The following is a 21003-nucleotide window of genomic DNA, read 5'->3' on the forward strand; positions in this document are numbered from 1 at the left end:
GAAATGTGAAAAGACCATTCACACAACCAGGGAAACGCGGACGACATACGACGTCATTGGATTCATCGCGGGAAATTGAGCCAGGTAAAACTAGGGCCCAATTTAGTAGAGCTGCTTAAGCAGAGAATACCGCTTAACAGTTTTCTGCCAAACAGCAGGGGAGCACCCACAGATTGTACCTTTGACATGGTAATTTGGTCGGTAACCTTGTACTCTTAAGCGTATAGTCTGTTATGCCTATAGCTTGCGGCTCAAACTGTGCATTTTTTATTTGAAAAGCAGACTAACAATTTGGTAATGTTTTGAAACGACCTTCAAATTGTGAACTTTGAAAAAAAACACAGAAATACATATAGACCTATATGTACGAGTTTGGGAGGTTTTGAATCAACCTTGTGCACTTTGCTAATAATATGGAAAGTTCAATAGTACCCATATTATTTAGATATGTCCCTGAACCTTACGTGCAGCATTTACAGAGGAACACTTTGACTGAATTTAGATTTCACAGGACTTCACGGAAATATTTGATCTCTATTTAGATATGTTTCATCATTTTGAACACACTAGCTTCTTTGAATGATTTATGTATAGACTTTTCTTTTATATTTTTAATGTAGATGTAATACAAGTATCTGTAGTTCTGTCGTTTTCCAGTAAAAACCTCTTCTTATATATAGGCACACAAAGTAGCTACTTTTCCCATGTAACAGAATGTCGCAAGCAATACAATGGCGCCTGACAAAAATGTTCATTACTGTTAACATTTTTGTTGCTAGAATTACCCCAAATAAATTTCCCATTCTCATTCTAAAAAGGTAACCTTCCTATTTTTAATGACTTACAAATGGCCAAAAAACGATCACACTTTCACGCTCGGTTTTTTTGAAACACAATTTTGCTGTAAGGAACACGTTGCCTTCGATCGGTCGAGTTGGTCTTTAAAATTCGTTTGTAACCGTTTGTTATAAAATGGATATGGGTAGAAAGATGGTGTTAAAAGTAGAATACAATGATCTACACAAATACGCCTCTAAATTGCATGGTTTTCTTTTAACCTCGTCGACTAACACGGTCGGCCATTTATGGGAGTCAAGTAGATCATTGTATTCTACTTTTACAACATCTTTCTAATTATATGCATTTCATAACAAAAGGTTTCAAACGCTTTTTATAGACCAACTCGTCCGATCCAAGGCAACGTGTTCCTTTAATTGCTTGCTAACGACGTATAATGTTATTTGATTGTTATACACGTACAACAGATCGTTATGTAGTGGTTGGTAACCACCGTGATGCCTGGGTCTATGGGGCCGTTGATCCAAGCAGTGGCACGGCAGCTTTTATGGAGGTGTCTCGTGTGTTCGGAGAACTTAGAAAAGAAGGTATTAGGAATGTTATTATGCTCATAAAAGTTCAAAATATCTGATGAAGATTTTTATTTATTTTATGTGTATGCATTTGTTCACTGTGTTTGTTTCTTGTTGTTTGAATTTTAAATTTTAAATTCATATGAATTAATTTCAATTTATTTTACATCAAGGCAAGCAGAGTTGGAGTTAAACAATATAACAAATATAAATGGTATAATAATATTACAAAGAACACGTTATAACAGAAAATTCACTGAGAACAAAAGGTTGGCAAAGATGAGGAGGAGATTTTGCTAAAAGCAGTGCGTGTCGTGTGCGAGCCTTCTCTTCAATTGAAGGTCAACAAACACGAAAGCAAAATCGAGATAGGCTAATTGAGAACTGAAAATACCACTTCCTATGACAAGTTTATAACGATCGTTGGTATGTTATTTACACAAATAGGTTGGAAGCCTAGACGGTCCATCTTGTTTGCAAGCTGGGGATCCGAGGAGTATGGTCTGTTAGGATCAACCGAGTTCGTTGAGGTAGGCATACTGCTTCTCACATCAACGTAGCCCCCCCCCCCTCTAGCTTTCAAAACACTCTCGAAACTACGTTATTCAGAACTGACATTGACTACGGCTGTCTTGTTTGTTCCCGTACCAAAAGTGAACGATTTTCAAAATGCTGGCAGAGCTAAATCTTGCCCACAAGCCTGAGATGAGTCCAGTCGAGTCTAAAGCCATGGTTTAGAGAACATGCGTCCCAACATAGGCCAATGTCTTGACAAGCAACCTTTTTGACGAACAAATCTCAATGATGTAACTTCTTTGTTGCGTTTGTGAAGAAATAAAAAAAAAATAATAATAATAACGAACAATAAATTTATTTGAACTAATAAATACTTTAAAAAAAAACAATGATAATGATGATAATGTTAACTTGTTTAAAGGAAATAATTGGTTAATTAACTCTAGAATTTATTTGACTATTTCATAAAGGAGTTTCAGCGGATTCTTGCTGCGAGAGCTGTTGCATACATCAACGTGGATGGAGCCGTCTCGGGTAACTACAGCCTGGGTGTGAAGACTACGCCATTGCTTTACAAACCAATCTGGGAAGCTTCCAAAAAGGTGTTGTTTCACATTAAACACATTTCACTCTGCTGAGAGTCGGGTTTCCCCAAAGAAGTCTTCGTATTTGCTGCTTGTTTTCTTCTTCACTTAATTCGTTGGAGTTCGCGCTATTAAAATGAACAAATTATTATACATGTAAATTTTGTAGGCCTAAATAAACCTTTTCGTACAATTTAATGGGAATGTATAAGTAATTGATTATTTTTTATTTCAGTTGTTTTACTGTTTCGAAGGGTTTCGATCACATCTATTTGTAGACCTACATCTTTCATTGAGTGAATGAAGTTCAAATGTCTTTTTTTCCTCTGTGTTTTTGATCGCCAGGTACCAGATCCAGAGGACGTTGCTGCGTCTTTGTATGACAGTTGGCGACAAAGACGTCCCGCCGATGACACTGACCCTAACACACTGCCAGTGTAAGTCAATTATTTATCCTTTAAACGGGGTCTAAAGTTTGCAAAGTATCATTCACAGTTTGCCTTAAATAATAATAACATTATAAAATACGTTTGTGCCCACTGTGTCGCATCGTCAACAGCCAACATCTCTTCGTGTTCATCAATTTTGATTTCGTGATAGTATATCTTATGCATTTTTATTTTATATTCTTCCTTTATAAACATTAATTATCTACATAAGAAGATGAATGGTTACTCTCGGGTGTAACCTTTTCAACAGGGTTTTCAAGAAATGAGAACAAGGAATGTAATTTTGTCTTCAATTTCTTTTTGTCTTCATGATTTTAGGATGAGCAATTTGGGGGCAGGGAGTGACTTTGCCCCGTTTATGTACCGTATAGGAGTGCCAGCCGTTGATCTACGGTATTCTTATGACAAGGTATGTGACCCTAAAGGCAGTGGACACTATTGGTAGTTACTCAAAATAATTATTAGCATAAATACCTTGGTAACGAGTAATGGGGAAAGGTTGATAGTATAAAGCCTTGTGAGAAACAGCACCCCCTGAAGTAACTTAGTTTGCGAGAAAGAAGTAATTCTCCATGAATTTGATTTCGAGACCTCAGCTATAGAATTTGAGGTCTCGAAATCAAGCATCTGAAAGCACACAACTTCAAGTGACAAGGGTGTTTTTTTCTTTCATTATTATCTCGCAACTTCGTTGACCGATTGAGCTCAAATTTTCACCGGTTTGATATTTGATGCATATCATGAGATACAACAAGTGAGAAGACTGGTCTTTGACAATTACCAATAGTGTCAAAGCCAACATTATTTTATGCTTTCATGCTGAGAATTTATCTTTCTTGATTTTGTCTCAAACACATCAGCGTTTCCTTCGCCGGTGAATGAGGTCCTTTCTACATGAGGTCCTTTCTACCTCCATGGTCCCACAAAGCCAACGGACACAGCAGGGTAGAAAACTGTGCTAAAAACTGAAAGGGATTTGGGGTTAAAGAAAAAAAAATACTGGAGCGAATTGAAATTGAACTAAATTTACCTCAGCTTTCCGTGTGGTCTGTACTCGATATTAAAAAAAAAAATAGTTTTGTAGTTCATTTAAATATCTTTGCGCCTTCAGACCAATCTTGGTTAAAATATTAGTTATTTGTTATAAACTTTACGCAAATGTTTCTCAATTTGTCTGTATATTCGACTTACACAGAAACTTGGTATATCGAGCTACCCCGTTTACCATTCGGTCTATGAGACCTTCTATTACATGAAGACCTTCCTTGATTATGGATTCCTGAGGCACCAGGCTGTGGCCAGACTGTGGGCAGAAGTTGCACGTGATCTATCAGAGTCCGCCATCTTGCCCTTCGACTGCAATGATTATGCTAATAAGATTCGGGGAACAATGGATGACGTCAAGAGTGCTTACGAATCTCAGATGGCACTGAAAGGAATAACATTCGGTAAGATATCACATGCTATGTTTTATATTTTGGAAGAGATTTTGTCAAACCTGAGGTACCAAAATGACCGAACACCACCAAGGGAGGGCGCCATTAATGGTGCCGTTTTCTGAAATTCTGTCATTCGTGTTTGATGACAAATTAGTTTGCTCATAGATTCAGTGTTAAAATTAAGTAATAGGGAAATTTCCTGACAAGTTTCATTTTCATATGCCTGTTTTAGGGAAAGCAATGACAATTCTATAGTGATTTGAGGTAAACCCATCATGAAACAACAAGATGTGCAGATTAGTGCGCGGCGCACAAGATTGGCCATAAATGAACAAACTGTTGACCTCTATAGACGAAGGCGCACTACTCAAATTACGTCACTAAAAGTTTAACCTGTGGCTTCTTCATATTGCCTTGTTGTTAATTCCGGCCTCAATAAGTTGTTTTCTTTGATCACTGTGACAGAATACATTGACTCTGCCCTGTCCAACTTCTCTTCGACTGCTGCAGAATTTCATAAAGTAATTGAGCAAACTGACAACAAAGAGTAAGTATAAAATGTCATAATCAGGCGGGAAAGCATATCGACACGTTTTGGAAAATAGTTACGTTGCATGACGAATAATTTGCATAAACTGTTGGCGTAATCTTTTGCATGATTTGAACACCTTCACATACAAGGAAGGTTGTTGTCACGACTGCTCAGATTTTGATGCCAAATCATCAGGAATTCTGTTTCACTATGTATTTATTATCACCATTGGATGGTACAGGAAGAGTGTCAGTCAAAACATTTTGTTTTTTGCTGTCAGGCTTTATTAGATAATTGTGCAAAGGAACCTAACGATTTAAACATTATTTTGTGTGATTGTTAACAGTTTAATGGCTGTCCGTCGTGTCAACGATCAGTTGATGCAATTGGAGAGGGCATTCATCGACCCGCTTGGACTCCCAGACCGAAAGTTTCTAAGGTTGGTCTTTTCTCTTTAACGGTCCTTGCTCCAAGCAATAACCTTTATAAGAATAACAAGTTAACCTCATAATAGTGTGTAGTTGTTATCGAGTAATTGTAACATGTTTTTTGTAGTTGACCGGTAAATAAAAGTTTTTCGCGTTTTCGAAGATTCGGGCACGTTTATTGTGCGAGTTTGCTTTATTTATTATTAATTTGCTTAATGCCCTTAACAACTCTCAAATGATTGGATAAACCGACAAATGTTTACTTTCCATTTCAGGCATATTGTGTTTGCCCCAAGCAGTAATAACTACTACGCCGCCGATGCCTTCCCAGGCATCATCGACGCCATGTTTCGGATCGATGAAGATCCCGATCAGAAATCACGCTGGGAGATCGTGCGCCAACAAATGGCAGTCACTACACATGCTATCCAATCAGCGGTTAGCACACTGCAGGATGTACTTGCATTTGACGGGTAGCTTCTATAATGGGCGAGATTTCACAAATCACTCTAAGTTAATCTTACGATGAATTGTAAATATTGCCTTCTTAAAACTTTCGCATTGATCTCTGTACCCCCCCCCCCCTTCTTACCAAGAGTGACTCTTAGCGTTATATCCTACAAACAAACTATTTTTTTTTAAACCCACTCCAGAAGCCATATAGCTGTACAAGTTGTATTTTAATAGATGGAAATTTTGGTTTTGATAGGAAAGAAACATACCGCCATGATTTGACTCTGGAAACAAAATAACTGTTTCCCTATTAATTTTGAGGATGGAAGTTTGCAACAATCTGTCTGTGCTCATTGGTGTATTTTCGAGACAGAAGTAATTTTCCTCCAAAATATTTGAATTTGATTTCGAGACATCAGAGTTGAATTTTGATGTATTGAAATCCTCAAGCCCATGGAAGCACACAGCTTCGTGTGACAACGGTGTTTTTCTTCCATTATTATCTCGCAACTTCGACGACCATTGGAGTTCAAATTTTCACAGGTTTGTTATTTTATGCATAATTATGTTGAGATTCACCAAGTGAGAAGGCTGGTCTTTGACAATATTACCAAAGGTGTCCTGATGTCTTTAAGTTAAATCATTATTATTTCAGTAAGCATGATTCTTCAAAATAAAGCTCTTGTCATTAATATATGTGTTTTGATGAGTGGAATGTGAATAAACAGTTAACTAAGGTTTTAAAAAATCAGTTCTTATGTTATTTACAAATTTAAGAGTAGACCCCGACCCAAAAGGGCGCTGTTCGTGACTTCAATCGAGGCAGACTTTGCCTGTAATGCATAGAGTAAACACAATTGCAAAGTACATGTACGGACCAAGTCGTGAGTTTGTACGTTTCAAAAAACAGGTGTATTGCTGCTGAATGCAGAAAAACACTTTTTGAAACGTACCAACTCACGACTTGGACGTACATGTACTTGGCACTTGTGTTTGCTATACGCATTGCAGGCAAAGTCTGCCTCGATTGACGTCACAAAAGGGGTAGGCGGAGTCAGCCCCCAAACAACTTTATATTTTTTTAAACATATAAATCGTGACAAACAATTACTAAAATATTTGTTTTATTGTTCGTAAGCATATACTCTTGTGTTTGAAAGAAAAAAAATTATATTTCCAGGTGACTTGTAGTGCTTAGCACCCAAGGATTTCCACCGCTCGCCAGCTCACTCCATCCTTGTTCAACATGTATTGGCAAGAAATATTCGCTTTAGCCGAGATATTCACTTTTAAATCATGGTGAATTTTCTGTTTGGATATTTACATTGTCTTTTTTATCAAAGGTTCACCAGTTTCTGTGAAGGTCATAGAGCAATATAATGGGTAACATAGGAATGTAAAGAATAGAAAGGGGCGCCCTTACAGAGCATCACGTTGTAAGTTTTAGTTTCCAAGCGGTTTCAATCTTCTTCTTTTTATGGGGAGAGATCGCATCAAGTTGCTGTCATAATTGTGTACTTTGTTTGAAACGCAACAATTATTCAACAGTAAATGGAGTAGGCATACAAACTTTAATATAGTTAATAAACAAACTGAAAATATAACTTTCTACGCAAAAAAATAAATGATGCTTCTGTTGACAAATACAAAAATATATATAAACAAACCTTATCACTGAACACAGATCATTGTCGTTAATTGTTGGAACGTGTGTCAGACATAATTTTTTTCAGACACCAAAATTTCTTATACTATGAATCCTAAATGGATAATAATATAGGACGCACTGAACGCTGTCGTAACACGGTTTGTCAAAGTTGGTCCGACGCGGCAAATTCGTATCATGGCAGACACCCCATTTCTGTATGTATGGTGTCCTACATGGTGTTTTTTTAAAGTCTATCTTATGTACTTTGTGAGAGAAAAAATCAGATGACAAGAAAATAAACTTCAATGTGAGAGAGTATCTACAAACAAAAATGAAATCAGTGGCTCGTGTTTATTTCACTCGGCTTCGCGTCTTTAAATAGTTCAGATTTCACCTCGTGATTATATTTTGCGATGATACACTCAATACATATCCACTATTTCGCTGAAAAGTATTGAAGTATTCGAAGAATTTCCACAGCATCTTTTTTTTCATACTATTTTTTCTCGCTTGTTTTACAACCCCGTCCGTCTCAACTGCCTGTGTTTTTCAATTAACGCAAGGTGGCGCTATCACCGCACTGCATTTATTTTTGATGATCGATGAGTCGATGAATTACTGTCTGGTACCCCGACCTAAACAGATCCAGTGAACGTTCTATTCCCACGTTGAGGATAAAAACAAGTGCAGGTATCAGGCCAAATAATCACTGAACGTTCTGTGCATGCTGCAGTGGGAGTTCATGTAGCACTGTTTTGCGGAGGTTGAGTTTCGTTCGAAGAGAGGAGGCACTAGCGTCATCATCGTCCACTTTTTTCTAATTCTCCATCTCCTGCCTGCTCTCTGCTGTAGATGCTGGCTTGCGTTCATCCAGTTGATGAAGTGGTGCGGCCATTTCTCAAATACAGACATTTCTTTTTGACCTAGAACGGAAATTCTTCGTCTCACGAGTTGGTCTGCTCGCCCTTCACTTCATTGCTAAACCCTCCACTTCCAGTATCAACTAGACCCTGGTCAACAACGTTCTGGCTCTGCTGCGAGTGGAAAACAGATAGTAACAGTTCTTGGATATTTTGCTGTTTTTGTTTTCTGTGATAAAAGACGAGCTGTGTATTTCGGAGTTGATAGAAAATGGATTTCCATCACCGTGAGACGTAGGCAGGTAATTATATTTTGTTCTCGTCTTCGCGACTGCACTTGAATGTGGGTGTGTACGTTTTTATGTAGTCATCTGGGATACAGTCAGCGCGAGGAAAATACAAAACAAAACATCGGCAGATTAACTGATTAGGGGTTTATTTTGAAGCGGACAACCGTTGGTAATATAGTACTATTAATAATATAACATTTTAGATTAGTCTTGTTTACTCTATGGTGGTCGTCTCTTCGGAATCAGTGATGCAAAGGTTTGTTGATAAATATGGCAAATAATTCTATTCATTTGAATGTCTGGTCAAAGATTAATGTATCCCCAAATAAATATTTTGTTTTGTTTTGTGAATGACATGCGAAGGGGGTTACTTGAAATGAATGTTTCAATAAAACAAATTTGGGAACAGGATTTAGGTCTTGAAATTTACACTGATTGCCGGTTATTCAAGCTACGAGGTCAGTAAACTCGAGGCCTGACACAGGTCCGAAGGTCTTGTGTTATTTAATTGCATAACGATACCTTACTGTCTGAAAATAGCTTGAACAAAACTATGTCATCCTGAATTATGTAAACAAATACAGGCGCACTTTGTCATGTTTGGTAAAGACAATGAACACTATTGGTAATTACTAAAAATAATTGATAAATAACAACTTACTTGGTAACAAGTAATGGGGGAGCTGTTGATAGTATAAAACATTATGACAAACAACTCCCTCTGAAGTTATATAGTTTTTGTGGAAAAAGTAATTTTCCGCTAAAATATTTGAATTTAATTTCAAGACCTAAGAATTAGATTTTGAGGTCCCAAAATCAAGCATCTGACAGCACACAACTTTGTGGGACAAGGGTGTTTTTTCTTCCAGTATCTGGCAACTTCGACGACCAATTGAGTTAAAATGTTCACAGGTTTGTCGATATTTTGTGCATTGTTGAGATACACCAAGTGAGAAAAATTTTCTTTGACAATTATTGAAGGTGTCTACTGCTTTAAGTTGACGGTATGTGGAGCGGCACTAGTCCCCTGATCAAATTTTAATGTGATGTTCTTTTCTGCATTAATTGTTTTAATGTTTTCTCAAAAAGTAAAGCATTTCATGGATTAATATTTCAAGAGAAGTCTTTTACCATTACCTTCTGTAAACCCTGTAAGTTATTTGTAAATCTGTGATTTTTTTTTCTTCTGTTCCGAAAGTGTATAATGGCTGAAGCATTATTATTATGAACAATGCAAAACATTCATCAATTATTTACATGGTTGATGAAGAAGCCGTAAAAGGGTGATTTAAACGCCACTGGGGTTCCATAAAAAAAAACGCAAGATAAATATCCAATTGTTGTATTACTCCCGCGGTGAATTTGATTCCAATAATCTGCTGGGTACCTTTTCATTGATGCGCAGGGTTTTATCTCTATTGATTTTAAATCACCATTGCTGGACGGAATAACGAGTGTATGCATCACTGATAGTCCTCAACTATCGTTTTTGTATGTCCGTGCGGTGCCTGGAATGTATCCAGCGTCAGGACGCTATAAGCCAAGGCCGAAGGAAAAAAACGTGTTTATCGTTTGGTTTTTTTTTTAAGAAGGAGGAGGGCCCTTATTTATTTTTATTTTAAGTCGCCCGACACAATTATTTGTTTTTGTTTTGTTTGTTTTTATAGATCTTTCTTTAAAATGTATCATTTTTTATGGATAAAGAAGAAGGGATTTTGTTTTCCATAACAAAACCAACAAAAAGGAGGCGGCCTCTAAAAGGGAAGCGGGCGGGGACGCTAAACATGTTTGTTTTTTGCCCAATCTCACCGATCTCATTTCTCCTAGATGTATTGTGTATGTTCTCCTATGAAGCGGAATAGTTATTGTTACTGTTTGGGGATATAAACGCAGTCGAGAGAGATTATTTTATTGTTACGTTTGGAGTTATTATATATAACACACGGGGTTCGTCGAAAGGGATTAAAAGAGAATTGCGTAGTGGTAACTCCTGCAGAGTCTATCTCGAAGGCTTAACCAAGGCGTAGGAGTATTTCCCTTTATTAAGTTGTTGTTTGTTTAGTTTGCTTTCACTTTGCGCTGATGGGTGCGGGTTTACGCCGTCTTTTGGGTGCAAAACACTAAATTAATAAGCTCCCATAGTAGAAAAAAAAAATCAACAAATATGTAAAATTCCTCAGCCTCTTGAAAACCAATCAGATATATTTTCAGACATCCCCACTAAACTTCTGATTTTTTGTTAATTTCGGTAGGTCAGTGTTTGTGTGTTTCCCAAACCGAAACACTGATGAGTATGTACCGGTTTTACTTTTTCTGTTTGTCTTAAGGCCTTTACATACACTAACAAAGTTGTTTGATGCACCCATGTCCTGGGAAAATATCAATCAGAACTGTCTTCGTGGCTACACTGTCTTCCCTGCAGGCTACATGTATGATTTCACTCTTCCTTTTTCAAACATACATTATTGTAATTACACAATCTCGTAATTACATGACACCCCAAACGTTCTTACTAATTATTATTGTGAGGACCCACGTTATGATATTTGACGCATGAATGGAGTCCTTTTTAGTGCGGTGCACCACTTTACTGAGTGTAAACTGCCAATACAAAGCAACACAACAAAACAAAACACAAACACAAACAAGTGAACCAGGCAGCAGTCAAAGTGGAAATACAATGTAACGGTAGTGACAAGGACTTTGTGCAGCAACATTTCCTTCAGTGTTTTTTTCGCCCAACGAATGTACATAAAACAAATGCCAGTATTTTGGGTAATCCACCATGATCTAACCATGGAGGAATAATCTAACCTTCCAAAAGCACTATAGTCCTCATTACAAAGCTGTGGGAAGTTTTAATAATAAATATTTAAAAAAAATGGGAATAAATTATTATTCCCAGTTTGATTTTGTTTGTTTTTTATTAAAATTTCCCACAGTTTAAACTTTACACAGTTCCGTGTGTTTACCTTAAGTTTGCAGATATGTTTAAGGTGCGCACTGTCTTTTTGTGGTTTTGCGTGTTTGTTGGTGTATTTGTTTGTGGTTGGGTTGGGTTTTTTTTGCGAATCTCCCAACTATTATTTTGCACAGTGATGGTATTGATGTTTGTTTGCTCTTAAGGTTAATTGGAAAACTAGGAAACAGGGGTGGGTCAACAAGTAGATAAGGTCATGTTAACTCAACGTCAGTTCGTTAATTATTTACGAAAGAGTATAATTATTCAATCTCAATAAGCATGGTCATGTTGTTGTGAAAAACATTGCTCAATTATTATAATAATGTTGTCAGTTTTTTGTATCATATGCCATGTTCTGTCAGTAAGCCTACCCCACAGACGGACGATATTGGGAGAATTGGTGCCTATTAATGTCGTGCCTACTGGGTTTTGACTTGGTATTGCAACCACGCAGTGCCTAGACTAGGTTCAAAGTCTGTGATGATGGTTTTCAGTCGACCTGATAACCATTAAATTATGTCTGAAACAGCGCCCTCTTGTGGATTACCTCCGCCGTGGGTTTTGCCAATCATAACTTCTTGAACAGTAGGCCTATACTCTACTCGTCTTCAAGTGATCTTTTCTCCTGAAGTGAAGACGAGCAGAGTATACAATTCGAAACGTCAAGACCACACTGGTTCTTTTCAGAGCCAACACTCACTCAACAGAGATAAACGTCATGGTTGTACCCGCAAGCTTACTGTAATTATTCTTCACACCATGCAAAGCTCCAATCATCGTTAAAATCATATCATCATGCCCTCTGCCAGTCAGTGTAGCTTCAAAACCTTTCAATGCTACACTTTTAACAATCTCAGTTTCTTTACCCGATAAATATACACAATGATTTTAAATATTATATTAATTTTGGTTTTACCCATACACCGGTGTGCAATAGCCCTGAATATATTCAGTACTTTCCCGAGTTCCTTGAAACAATTAGGTATATTACTTTAGTAAATTTCGAACCCACGACCTTTGCAATTAATTTTTTTTTTTTTTTACGAAGGTACGAAAAACAAAGTTCCCGATTCCAAGCGTGTTCCCGTCGGGCTCCGCAAGATGGAGAAAGTCGGCCTGTACAATGTCATTTTCGAGCTGGACTTGAGTGACATCACTTATGACTTCACTAAGTTCACCATGGATGACATGTGTGCCTTACTGCTGAAGTGGATAACATGGTGCCACGAACGTCTGCACCCAGAGGCAAAGGTAAATACATTTTTACAGAGAGGCTTTTGAGGTTTGAATTCTGAGACCCAATTATGTAGCATCTTATAAGGGTTAACAAGGTGCTACGGCGCATACAGCAGCCACAGCCAGGAACCCCATTCTCATAAGTGCACTGGGTTCTGTTACATGCGTTACACAACACACGTGACCAACTGCTTTACGTCCCATCCGAAGGACGAAGCAATGGTTAAGAGGACACAATTGCACCTCTTGAATATGTATTTGTAGATCTAGGATACACTAATTTCACATAGACTTTTCTTTGGATAATTATTTAAATTGACTAGTTTAGTCTCAATTTCATTGTTATTTTTGGCCTTGTCGTGTCTAAGTCGTTGTCTGTCACAGGGAAATGTACAAAAGCAGTATGCTTAACTTTTTCCCTGCATGTTTGCTATTACACTCGATATGGTTGTTTTTGGAAATTATAATACATTTTATTGTTGCATCCATCTGTTCATATTATCCTAATTTTTATTTATTTGTAAAGGCACTGGACACTATCGGTAATTCCTCAAAATAATTGTTAGCATAAAAAACTTACTTGGTAAAAACAAGCAATGGAGAGCTGTTGATAATAATTTAAAAAAAAATTGTGAGAAACGGCTCCCTCTGAAGTAACGTAGTTTTCGAGAAAGAAGTAAATTTCCACGAATTTGATTTCGAGACCTCAGAATTAGATTTTGAGATTCCAAAATCAAGCATCTGAAAGCACACAACTTCGTATGACAAGGGAGTTTTTTCTTCCATTATTATCTCGCAACTTCGACGACCAATTCAGTCCAAGTTTTTCTCAGGTTTGTTATTTTGTGCATAATTTATGTTGGGATACTCCAAGTGTGAAGACTGGTCTTTGACATTTACCAATAGTGTCCAGTGCCTTTAACTGTTTATTTAATTGTTATTGTCAATGGAAAATAAATTTGCATTGAATTGGATTGAAGGTGTTCATCAGCTTCAGAGATCTGCCGGATACCATGCCAACCCACTCAGAGAGAGTCTTCCAAACCGTGGACTTCCTGGCCAAGCTTCCACTCAACCTCCGTCCTTTCGGCCTGATGTTCGAGGAGCCGAGGGGCAAGTCCGTTCCAGAGGAGTGTGGTACCTTCGCCAAGTACATCCGCAAGGTGATGGACGCCAATGACTGGAAGGGAAACCTCCTGGTTCATGTACACGAGAAGTATGGCTACTGTGATGCTACGGCACTCCAGGTAAGCCAACATTCTACAAGTTCAAATCAGAGAACCATTCAAACAATAAGTATGATTTGAAACTTTGCATGGTGGAAATACGATAATCATAGTTCTTTTTCACTAGAAGACGATCAGAGCATACTGATCGAAACGTCGAGTTGATATCAACGATTCTTTTCAGAACCACCCCAACTCATCTGGAGAGTATCATGTAATGGTGTATACCGCAAAAACCTTACAATGCCAATACCAGGAAACATCAATTGTTTTCGGTTATGTGCGCATGCTCAGAACTACGTAAACAATTAAATTATACTTGGTAAGTCTGCTGCCACCTAGTGTTCCAAAGTCTCCTTTTGGAAGCAGTGTTACCGACGGGGGGACGACCAACTCTTGATCCTGTTCTATCAAGTTGTTTCAACTGTATTTATCCCTGTAGGTGTTGATGAGTGGTGCAAACGGAATCTGGGCAAGCGTCTGCATCGAAGGCTCCTCCATGGGCAACGCAGCATCCAGTGTCACTCTGATGAACCTTATCCGAATGGGCAACAAGAAGGTGCTAAACAAGTTCAACTGTAACTACCTCCGGCAGGCCGCAATCAATGTGACACGAATCACAACTGGACAGGACCCGCACATCAAGCAGCCAATCTACGGTGGGAGGGCTCTAGACTTCGTGTTCGACCTGAATCCGGAAGAGTTTGATCTGGCAGAGTTCTTCGGCGAGGAGGCTCCTGTGCGTATCACAACCCTGGCTTCTGAGGAGATGATTCAGACCAGATTGGTTGATCTCTACGGCGAAGACCCTCAGTTCACAATTCCGCGTGCTCGCAAAATGAAGCAAGTGATGCTGACAGATCTTCGAAACAACAGGTAAACTATTTATTCGTGACATTCTTTGGTCTGCCTGTAGTCTTGGTCCAAGACGTCACTATCTCATACTCGCAACGTGAACGTGATAACCCGACAGAGGGCGCGCTTTTCTTCTTGATTTATTTCGGTTGCCGTTTGGTACGGTAGACTTGCGCAAAGCTAGCGGGCGATACGACACGCTGCACGCTCATGGTGTAGCCATGGAACCTCCATGGAGGCTGAGAAATAATCCATGCGAAGGTCTTTGAACCAATACTAGTCTGTAATTAGCGCTGAAGCTATGAAAACGCAGTGATGTTGACCCGGGTCGGTGACTTGGACTCAAGTCGCCAATTTCACTGACTTACGACTTGACTTGACTTGACTTGCGCAAAAATGACTTGTTACTTGACTTGACTTGCGCAAAAAATGACTTATAACTTGACTGGACTTGAGCAAAAATTACTTGCAACTTTACTTGACTTTAAAAAAAATACCTTGTTACAACACAGTGCAAAACACCATTAGCCTACTGGTAGTAGCAGATTTTATGCCATGACTTTGTTTGTTTTTGACTTGGCAGAAAGGAAGAGTACATGAGCTTGGTGGGGCTAGCTCTACTCTTCGACAGGGCAGGTGGTGCTCTCACAGAGGCAATGAGGGATGCCATCGAGAAGATGGAGATCAATAGCTCTCACGCAAACAACCTGATTGAGGAGATCAAGGCTACCTGGCATGAATGGGACACCAGGGAAGAAGCACAGAATGATGACATGCTGGAGTATGATTCCTTCTACAATGGCTTCATGTCTCCATACTTTGCCTGCTATAGATGCTCAGACACCAAGAGGGCCATGCAGGCAATTGACATGGACGCTGATGGTCAAGTAGATTGGAATGAGTTTTTGGTTTACCTCAAGTGGGCGATTCATCAGTATCCTAATCTTAAGAATAGTCGTGAGTTGCTGGATGTAGCATTCCGTAAGGGAATCATCCCAGCTATGCGGGATGAGAAGCTTGGTAAAAATGGTCGGAAGTAATGGGCAATGTTGGAACGCTAGGTAGCAGCAGACTTACCAGATAAGTGTCCATTGTTTACGTAGTTTTAAGCAAGCGCGCATTACCGAGAACAATGGATTTGACCTGGTTAGTCTGCTGCCACCAAGCGTCCAAAAAGTCCTCCATTATGACGTCGTTTGATACGAACCTTGTTACCGGTCAGCCGTTTTTTTTTATAGTGTAGGTAAAGCATAGTCGAGACGCTTAGCGTAAAAAACTGTCTTTTCAATAATTAGCGGCTTGTTGTGTGTAGCAATTGAAATAATGCAGTTTAATTGATGGATTAACTAACAGAGTGGTTTGATTTTTCAATTAATACTAATTGTTTTTTTGTTAATTTTAGTTAGTTTCACAACAAACAGCTATAGATTTCACCAAGTATATCAAGATAATATTTATTTCAAAAAGTTAACGAAATCATGAGTTTGGGGAAACCTGCCCCTTAGTCGTGACCGGCTTCGTCTCTCTTGGAGTCGACCGGTCCAGAGACGCGATTAACCCGTGGCCTGTCTGGGTCCCACTTGGTGTAACTCAATTATGTTTTGGGGTTTGGATGTCCAATAGCCTGGTGTTTGGATGTCCAATAGCCTGTTGTGGATTATCATGTAATAGCTTGTTGCGCAAAATGCGTTCAGTCATACTAACCGAAGGGTCATGTTTTGTTAAAAACTTTGTATCGAAGATAATTCACTGATGGAGCTCTCTTTATATTGACACAACGCAAAAGTTTAGTTTAAGGAATGATTAGAAACTTGGACGTCGGTGTGTTGTACTTTGTAAGTTTTTTTTTTAAATAGAATAGTACGGTTTAATAGGTACTTATTGCACAATCACTATTTTTCTACTTTAATTGAGAATCTTTTTTTTTTGAAATAAAATAATTTATATGGCACTTTTTCCATGAGATTAAACCATAGCATCACCCATCAAATAAAATGTTTTATTTGTGTGAGATATTATTTGTAACGGGTGTCCTTTATTTTGAATTATAACTTGGCCTTTTCACTATGGACAGAAGTAAATAATTACAGATTTTTTATAGCTAAGGGGTGATTCGTTGAGTCAGACCCCTCATAGTTGTCACAGCCTTGTTTTTGTTTAGGTCAACTACAACCACAAGAGGGCGTACTTTAACGTAACCACCATCAGATGTCCATAGGAAGTTCATTATTCTAAGATTCTGAAACTAATTCCGTAAATTTTGTACAATCTGTACGGTTAAACACCACCAGAGATCATCAAACTCCTACTTAGGTGAAATTCAAGGCCTATGAAAAAATGGCAAACAATGCTTTTCTTTTAATACGAAATAACTAGACCCGGTGTCCCTGGGAATTCTGTCTGCCGGAGATTTTGGCCTCACTTAGTCTTGCAATACTCTTCTCAGTACTTCTTTCTGTATCAACTAAATTTTGCTTTTGTAATTACTTCACATTTCTGTCAACTTTTACCTCTCTTTTAATTTCATCTCAAAGTGCGTAGAGACTTCTCTGTGATTGTGATAATATGCGCTCTACAAAAATGGTTAATTATTATTATGTGCGAAATTAACATTGGGCTGGAGGAGTGTGGTATAAAAGAGGGCGCTATCAGGAGTAGTTTGCACATAGCTCTCTCCATGATGGGGACATATTTTCCGGGGGCAATCGTCTTGGCCAAAAATTGTAGGGTGCTTTTCTTTTATGGGTTGTTGAAAATATTCCTAATGTTGTTGAATTGCAATTCAACATTATAGATCGCTCTAAATTCGGGTACACTAAAAATTACCCAATTTTACTAAGGAGGAGTAGTCAGAGTCATTTTTCCAAGATGGAGTCTCGCACTTTACTCACAGGGGATGTGAACCGATGAGCTTACTAGCTCCAAGTGCTATTTATTTGGTATTTGTTTAACATTGGTTGCTATAAAGCTTGTAATTGAGTAGCCTTGGCCCGAGACGTCAGTGCTCGATATTGGATAGTGCACTGCGCTCATTTTGTAAATCGCTAAAGCGCGCCCTCTTACGGTTTGATTTCTTGGCGAGCTTGAAATCTACAGACTATACTGGTGACTAGTCTAGAAATCAAGCTCGCCAGTAAAATTTAATCAAGAGGGAGCGCTTTAGCGATTTACAACAGAGCGTAGTACACTATCCAATATCGAGCACCATCGTCTTGGGCCAAGACTAGTAATTGAGATGCACACCGGGATCCCGGGAAGAGCCATCGTTTGTAAATACCGTCCTCTCTTGTTCACATGATTGTCAGATTTACTTTATAATGGTCCCATGTCCTTATCCGCAAGAAGAGGGGCAGATTGAAGGCCAGAATACAGGATTGGTAAACATAAACAAAATATCATTAAGCACACATCACCGTCAATACACAAAAGAACTAACCCCTGTTGAATAAACAAAACAACCATCGCGATTAAAGATGCCGCTTAAACTGGAACACTATGCCTTGGATCGGTCGAGTTGGTCTTTGAAAAGCGTTTGTAACCGTTTGTTATAAAATGCATATGGGTAGAAAGTAGAATACAATTATCCCCACAAACATGCCTCGAAATTGCACGGTTTTCCTTTTACCTCGTCGACTAACACGGTCGGCCATTTTTACTCCCATAAATGGCCGACCGTGTTAGTTCGCAAAGTAAAAGGAAAACCACGCAAATCAAATTTCTGGGATCATTGTATTCTACTTTTAAAACATCTTTCCAACCATTTGCATTTTATAACAAACGGTTACAAACGCTTTTTATAGACCAACTTGTCCGATCCAAGGCAACGTGTTCCTTTAAATTTTTCCGGGACCGATGTATCGGTACCTGAAAATTAAAGTTGGCCTTCGAATTAATTGGCACTCGAAATAACTCGGGAGAAAACATCGCTATAACAAGATCTTAAAGGCAGTGGACACTATTGGTAGTTGTCAAAGACTAGCCTTCACAGTTGGTGTATCTCAACATATTAAGCATAAAATAACAAACCTGTGAAAATTTGAGCTCAATCGGTCATCAAACTTGCGAGATAATAATGAAAGAAAAAACACCCATGTCACACGAAGTTGTGTGTGTTTAGATTTCGAGACCTCAAGTTCTAAATCTGAGGTCTCGAAATCAAATTCGTGGAAAAATAAATTACGTCTTTCTCTAAAACTCTGGCACTTCAGAGGGAGCCGTTTCTCACAATGTTTTATACCATCAACCTCTCCCCACTTACTCGTCACCAACTAAGGTTTTATGCCAATAATTATTTTGAGTAATTACCAATAGTGTCCACTGCCTTTAACCGCTTTCGTTTGATGTTATAAATCATTCTTTTTAAAAAGGCAAAGTCTTATGATTCGTTTCCCCACGTAAAAAATACATTCCCTTTGAAGGCACTGGACACAAAAGGTAGATATTCAAAATAATTGTTAGCCCAACAACTGTTGGTATAAACGAGCAATGAAGAGCTTGTGATTGTATAAAACATTGTGAGAAACGACTCCCTCTAAAGAAGCATATGTTTTGAGAAAAATGTTACTTCTCACTCAAATAATAAAGTACTTCAGGCTTGTTATTTAGTTAAGTTATTTAGGTGTCTGAAAGCACACAATTTTTTGCATCGATTGTGCTTTTCTGTCATTATTCTCTTGCAACAACGATGACCAACTGGGTCAACATTTTCACAAATTTGTTGTTATTTTGTTGCATAATTATGTTGGGATACGCCAAGTGAGAACACTGGTTTTTGCCAATAAAAAAACAATCTTGTCCAGTGCCTTTAGTCTAGCCTCCAGCCTGATTTTGGACATCAAAACACAACTCCAACGGATGAAAACGTGACTTGGATGAGTTTTTAAATCCCGCTTTCATAATCTGCTTTATCATGTCACGCGTTATGATTTTCGCATTCATTCTAACAATACAAACACTCTCTTTTGTGCAGCTCTTCATAATTCAAATGAATGGCAGACAGTGACCAGCAACAACAAATGACATTGGATGCAATATTGGAAATAAAGCCAGTGACCGGTGAAGGTATTTTGGGACCTCGATGGGTACGTCCGTCCAAGGACAATGACACTTTTCCCATGGACTCGGCCTTGTTTCTTTGCACTATTATCACTCCAGAGTGGGTTCTACTTTTATAGCAGTGTTGCAGTCCATGTTGATTTCCCAGACGGGTAAAAGGCATGGACACCCTTGGTAATTGCCAAAGACCAGTATTCTCACTTGGTTTATTAAAAAAATCTGTGAACATGTTGACTCAAGTGGTCATCGAAGTTGGAAGGGATAATGAACGAAAAAACACCAATGATGCACAAAATAATGACTGTGCTTTCCGAAGATTTCACACCCAAAAGACACGGGACACTATTGGACACTATTGGTTAATGTCAAAGACTAGTCTTCTCCCTTGCTGTATCTCAACATAAAAAAATATGCATAAAAATAACAAACCTGTGAAAATTTGAGCTCAATCGGTCGTCGAAATTGCGAGATAATAATGAACGCAAAACACCCTTGTCACACGAAGTTGTGTGCTTTCAGATGCTTGATTTCGATACCTCAAATTCTAAATCTGAGGTCTCGAAATAAAATTCGTGGAAATGACTTTTTTTTTCTCGAAAACTACGTTACTTCAGAGGGGGCCGTTTCTCACAGGGTATTATACTTTCAACAGCTCCCCATTACTCATTACCAAGTAAGGTTTTATGCTAACAAAGTGTGAGTAATTACCAATGTCTTTTAATGGTTGATGAGCTGTACTGTCTGGAACCCCTTTCTAATAAGGGTCCAGCTAAGTAATGACAAGTCAGCCATCACCAGGTAACTATAGCAGCTATATATGCACCCCCCTCTACCAACCCATTCCTGCGTTCATTGTGTATTGTTGTGTCTTCATTGGGTACCGCTAATAAGGATTTGAACTAATTAATATAAACAGTGTATTGTCATGATTTAAAAGCCGATGACACATCGCTTGCAATAGTTAGACACAGGGTGAGTCCATTCGTCTCAGAGGGGGGACACATGTCTGCATGTTTACAAAAAGGATTGGGGACTTGACATAAAGTTATAATTTTATGACTCATTTTTCTTTTCATCAATGGACTATATCGATGACGAAT

At 38.5% G+C, this 21003-nt stretch overlaps 2 protein-coding genes across 2 annotated transcripts in view; both read left to right on the top strand.

The window, feature by feature from the left end:
• The window catches only part of LOC117291280 (putative N-acetylated-alpha-linked acidic dipeptidase), a 7757-nt gene extending 1856 nt beyond the window's left edge, over positions 1 to 5901 (top strand). Inside the window, 11 exon segments of the mRNA XM_033772912.1 lie at positions 14 to 72; positions 74 to 84; positions 1266 to 1385; positions 1818 to 1900; positions 2357 to 2488; positions 2816 to 2907; positions 3238 to 3328; positions 4115 to 4367; positions 4824 to 4905; positions 5237 to 5329; positions 5594 to 5901. Coding sequence (XP_033628803.1) covers positions 14 to 72; positions 74 to 84; positions 1266 to 1385; positions 1818 to 1900; positions 2357 to 2488; positions 2816 to 2907; positions 3238 to 3328; positions 4115 to 4367; positions 4824 to 4905; positions 5237 to 5329; positions 5594 to 5795 — 1218 coding nt within the window. The 3' untranslated portion in view covers positions 5796 to 5901.
• A 6425-nt stretch (positions 5902 to 12326) lies between these two features.
• Positions 12327 to 16813, top strand: LOC117291281. The gene is made up of 5 exons (XM_033772913.1): positions 12327 to 12339; positions 12580 to 12782; positions 13748 to 14014; positions 14436 to 14869; positions 15432 to 16813. Exons 1-5 carry the CDS (start codon positions 12327 to 12329, stop codon positions 15886 to 15888), a joined length of 1374 nt encoding a protein of 457 aa, XP_033628804.1. The 3' UTR covers positions 15889 to 16813.
• The last annotated feature ends 4190 nt before the right edge of the window (positions 16814 to 21003 follow it).

Source organism: Asterias rubens, chromosome 6, assembly GCF_902459465.1.
Source record: "Asterias rubens chromosome 6, eAstRub1.3, whole genome shotgun sequence".
Classification (NCBI taxonomy): domain Eukaryota; kingdom Metazoa; phylum Echinodermata; class Asteroidea; order Forcipulatida; family Asteriidae; genus Asterias; species Asterias rubens.

What these genes read in the sequence shown, in the direction of transcription:
- LOC117291281 (XM_033772913.1), top strand. An exon ending in GTCTGCACCCAGAGGCAAAG is followed by an intron (nt 12,783 to 13,747) that starts GTAAATACATTT and finishes ATTGGATTGAAG; the next exon opens with GTGTTCATCAGCTTCAGAGA. An exon ending in GTGATGCTACGGCACTCCAG is followed by an intron (nt 14,015 to 14,435) that starts GTAAGCCAACAT and finishes TTATCCCTGTAG; the next exon opens with GTGTTGATGAGTGGTGCAAA.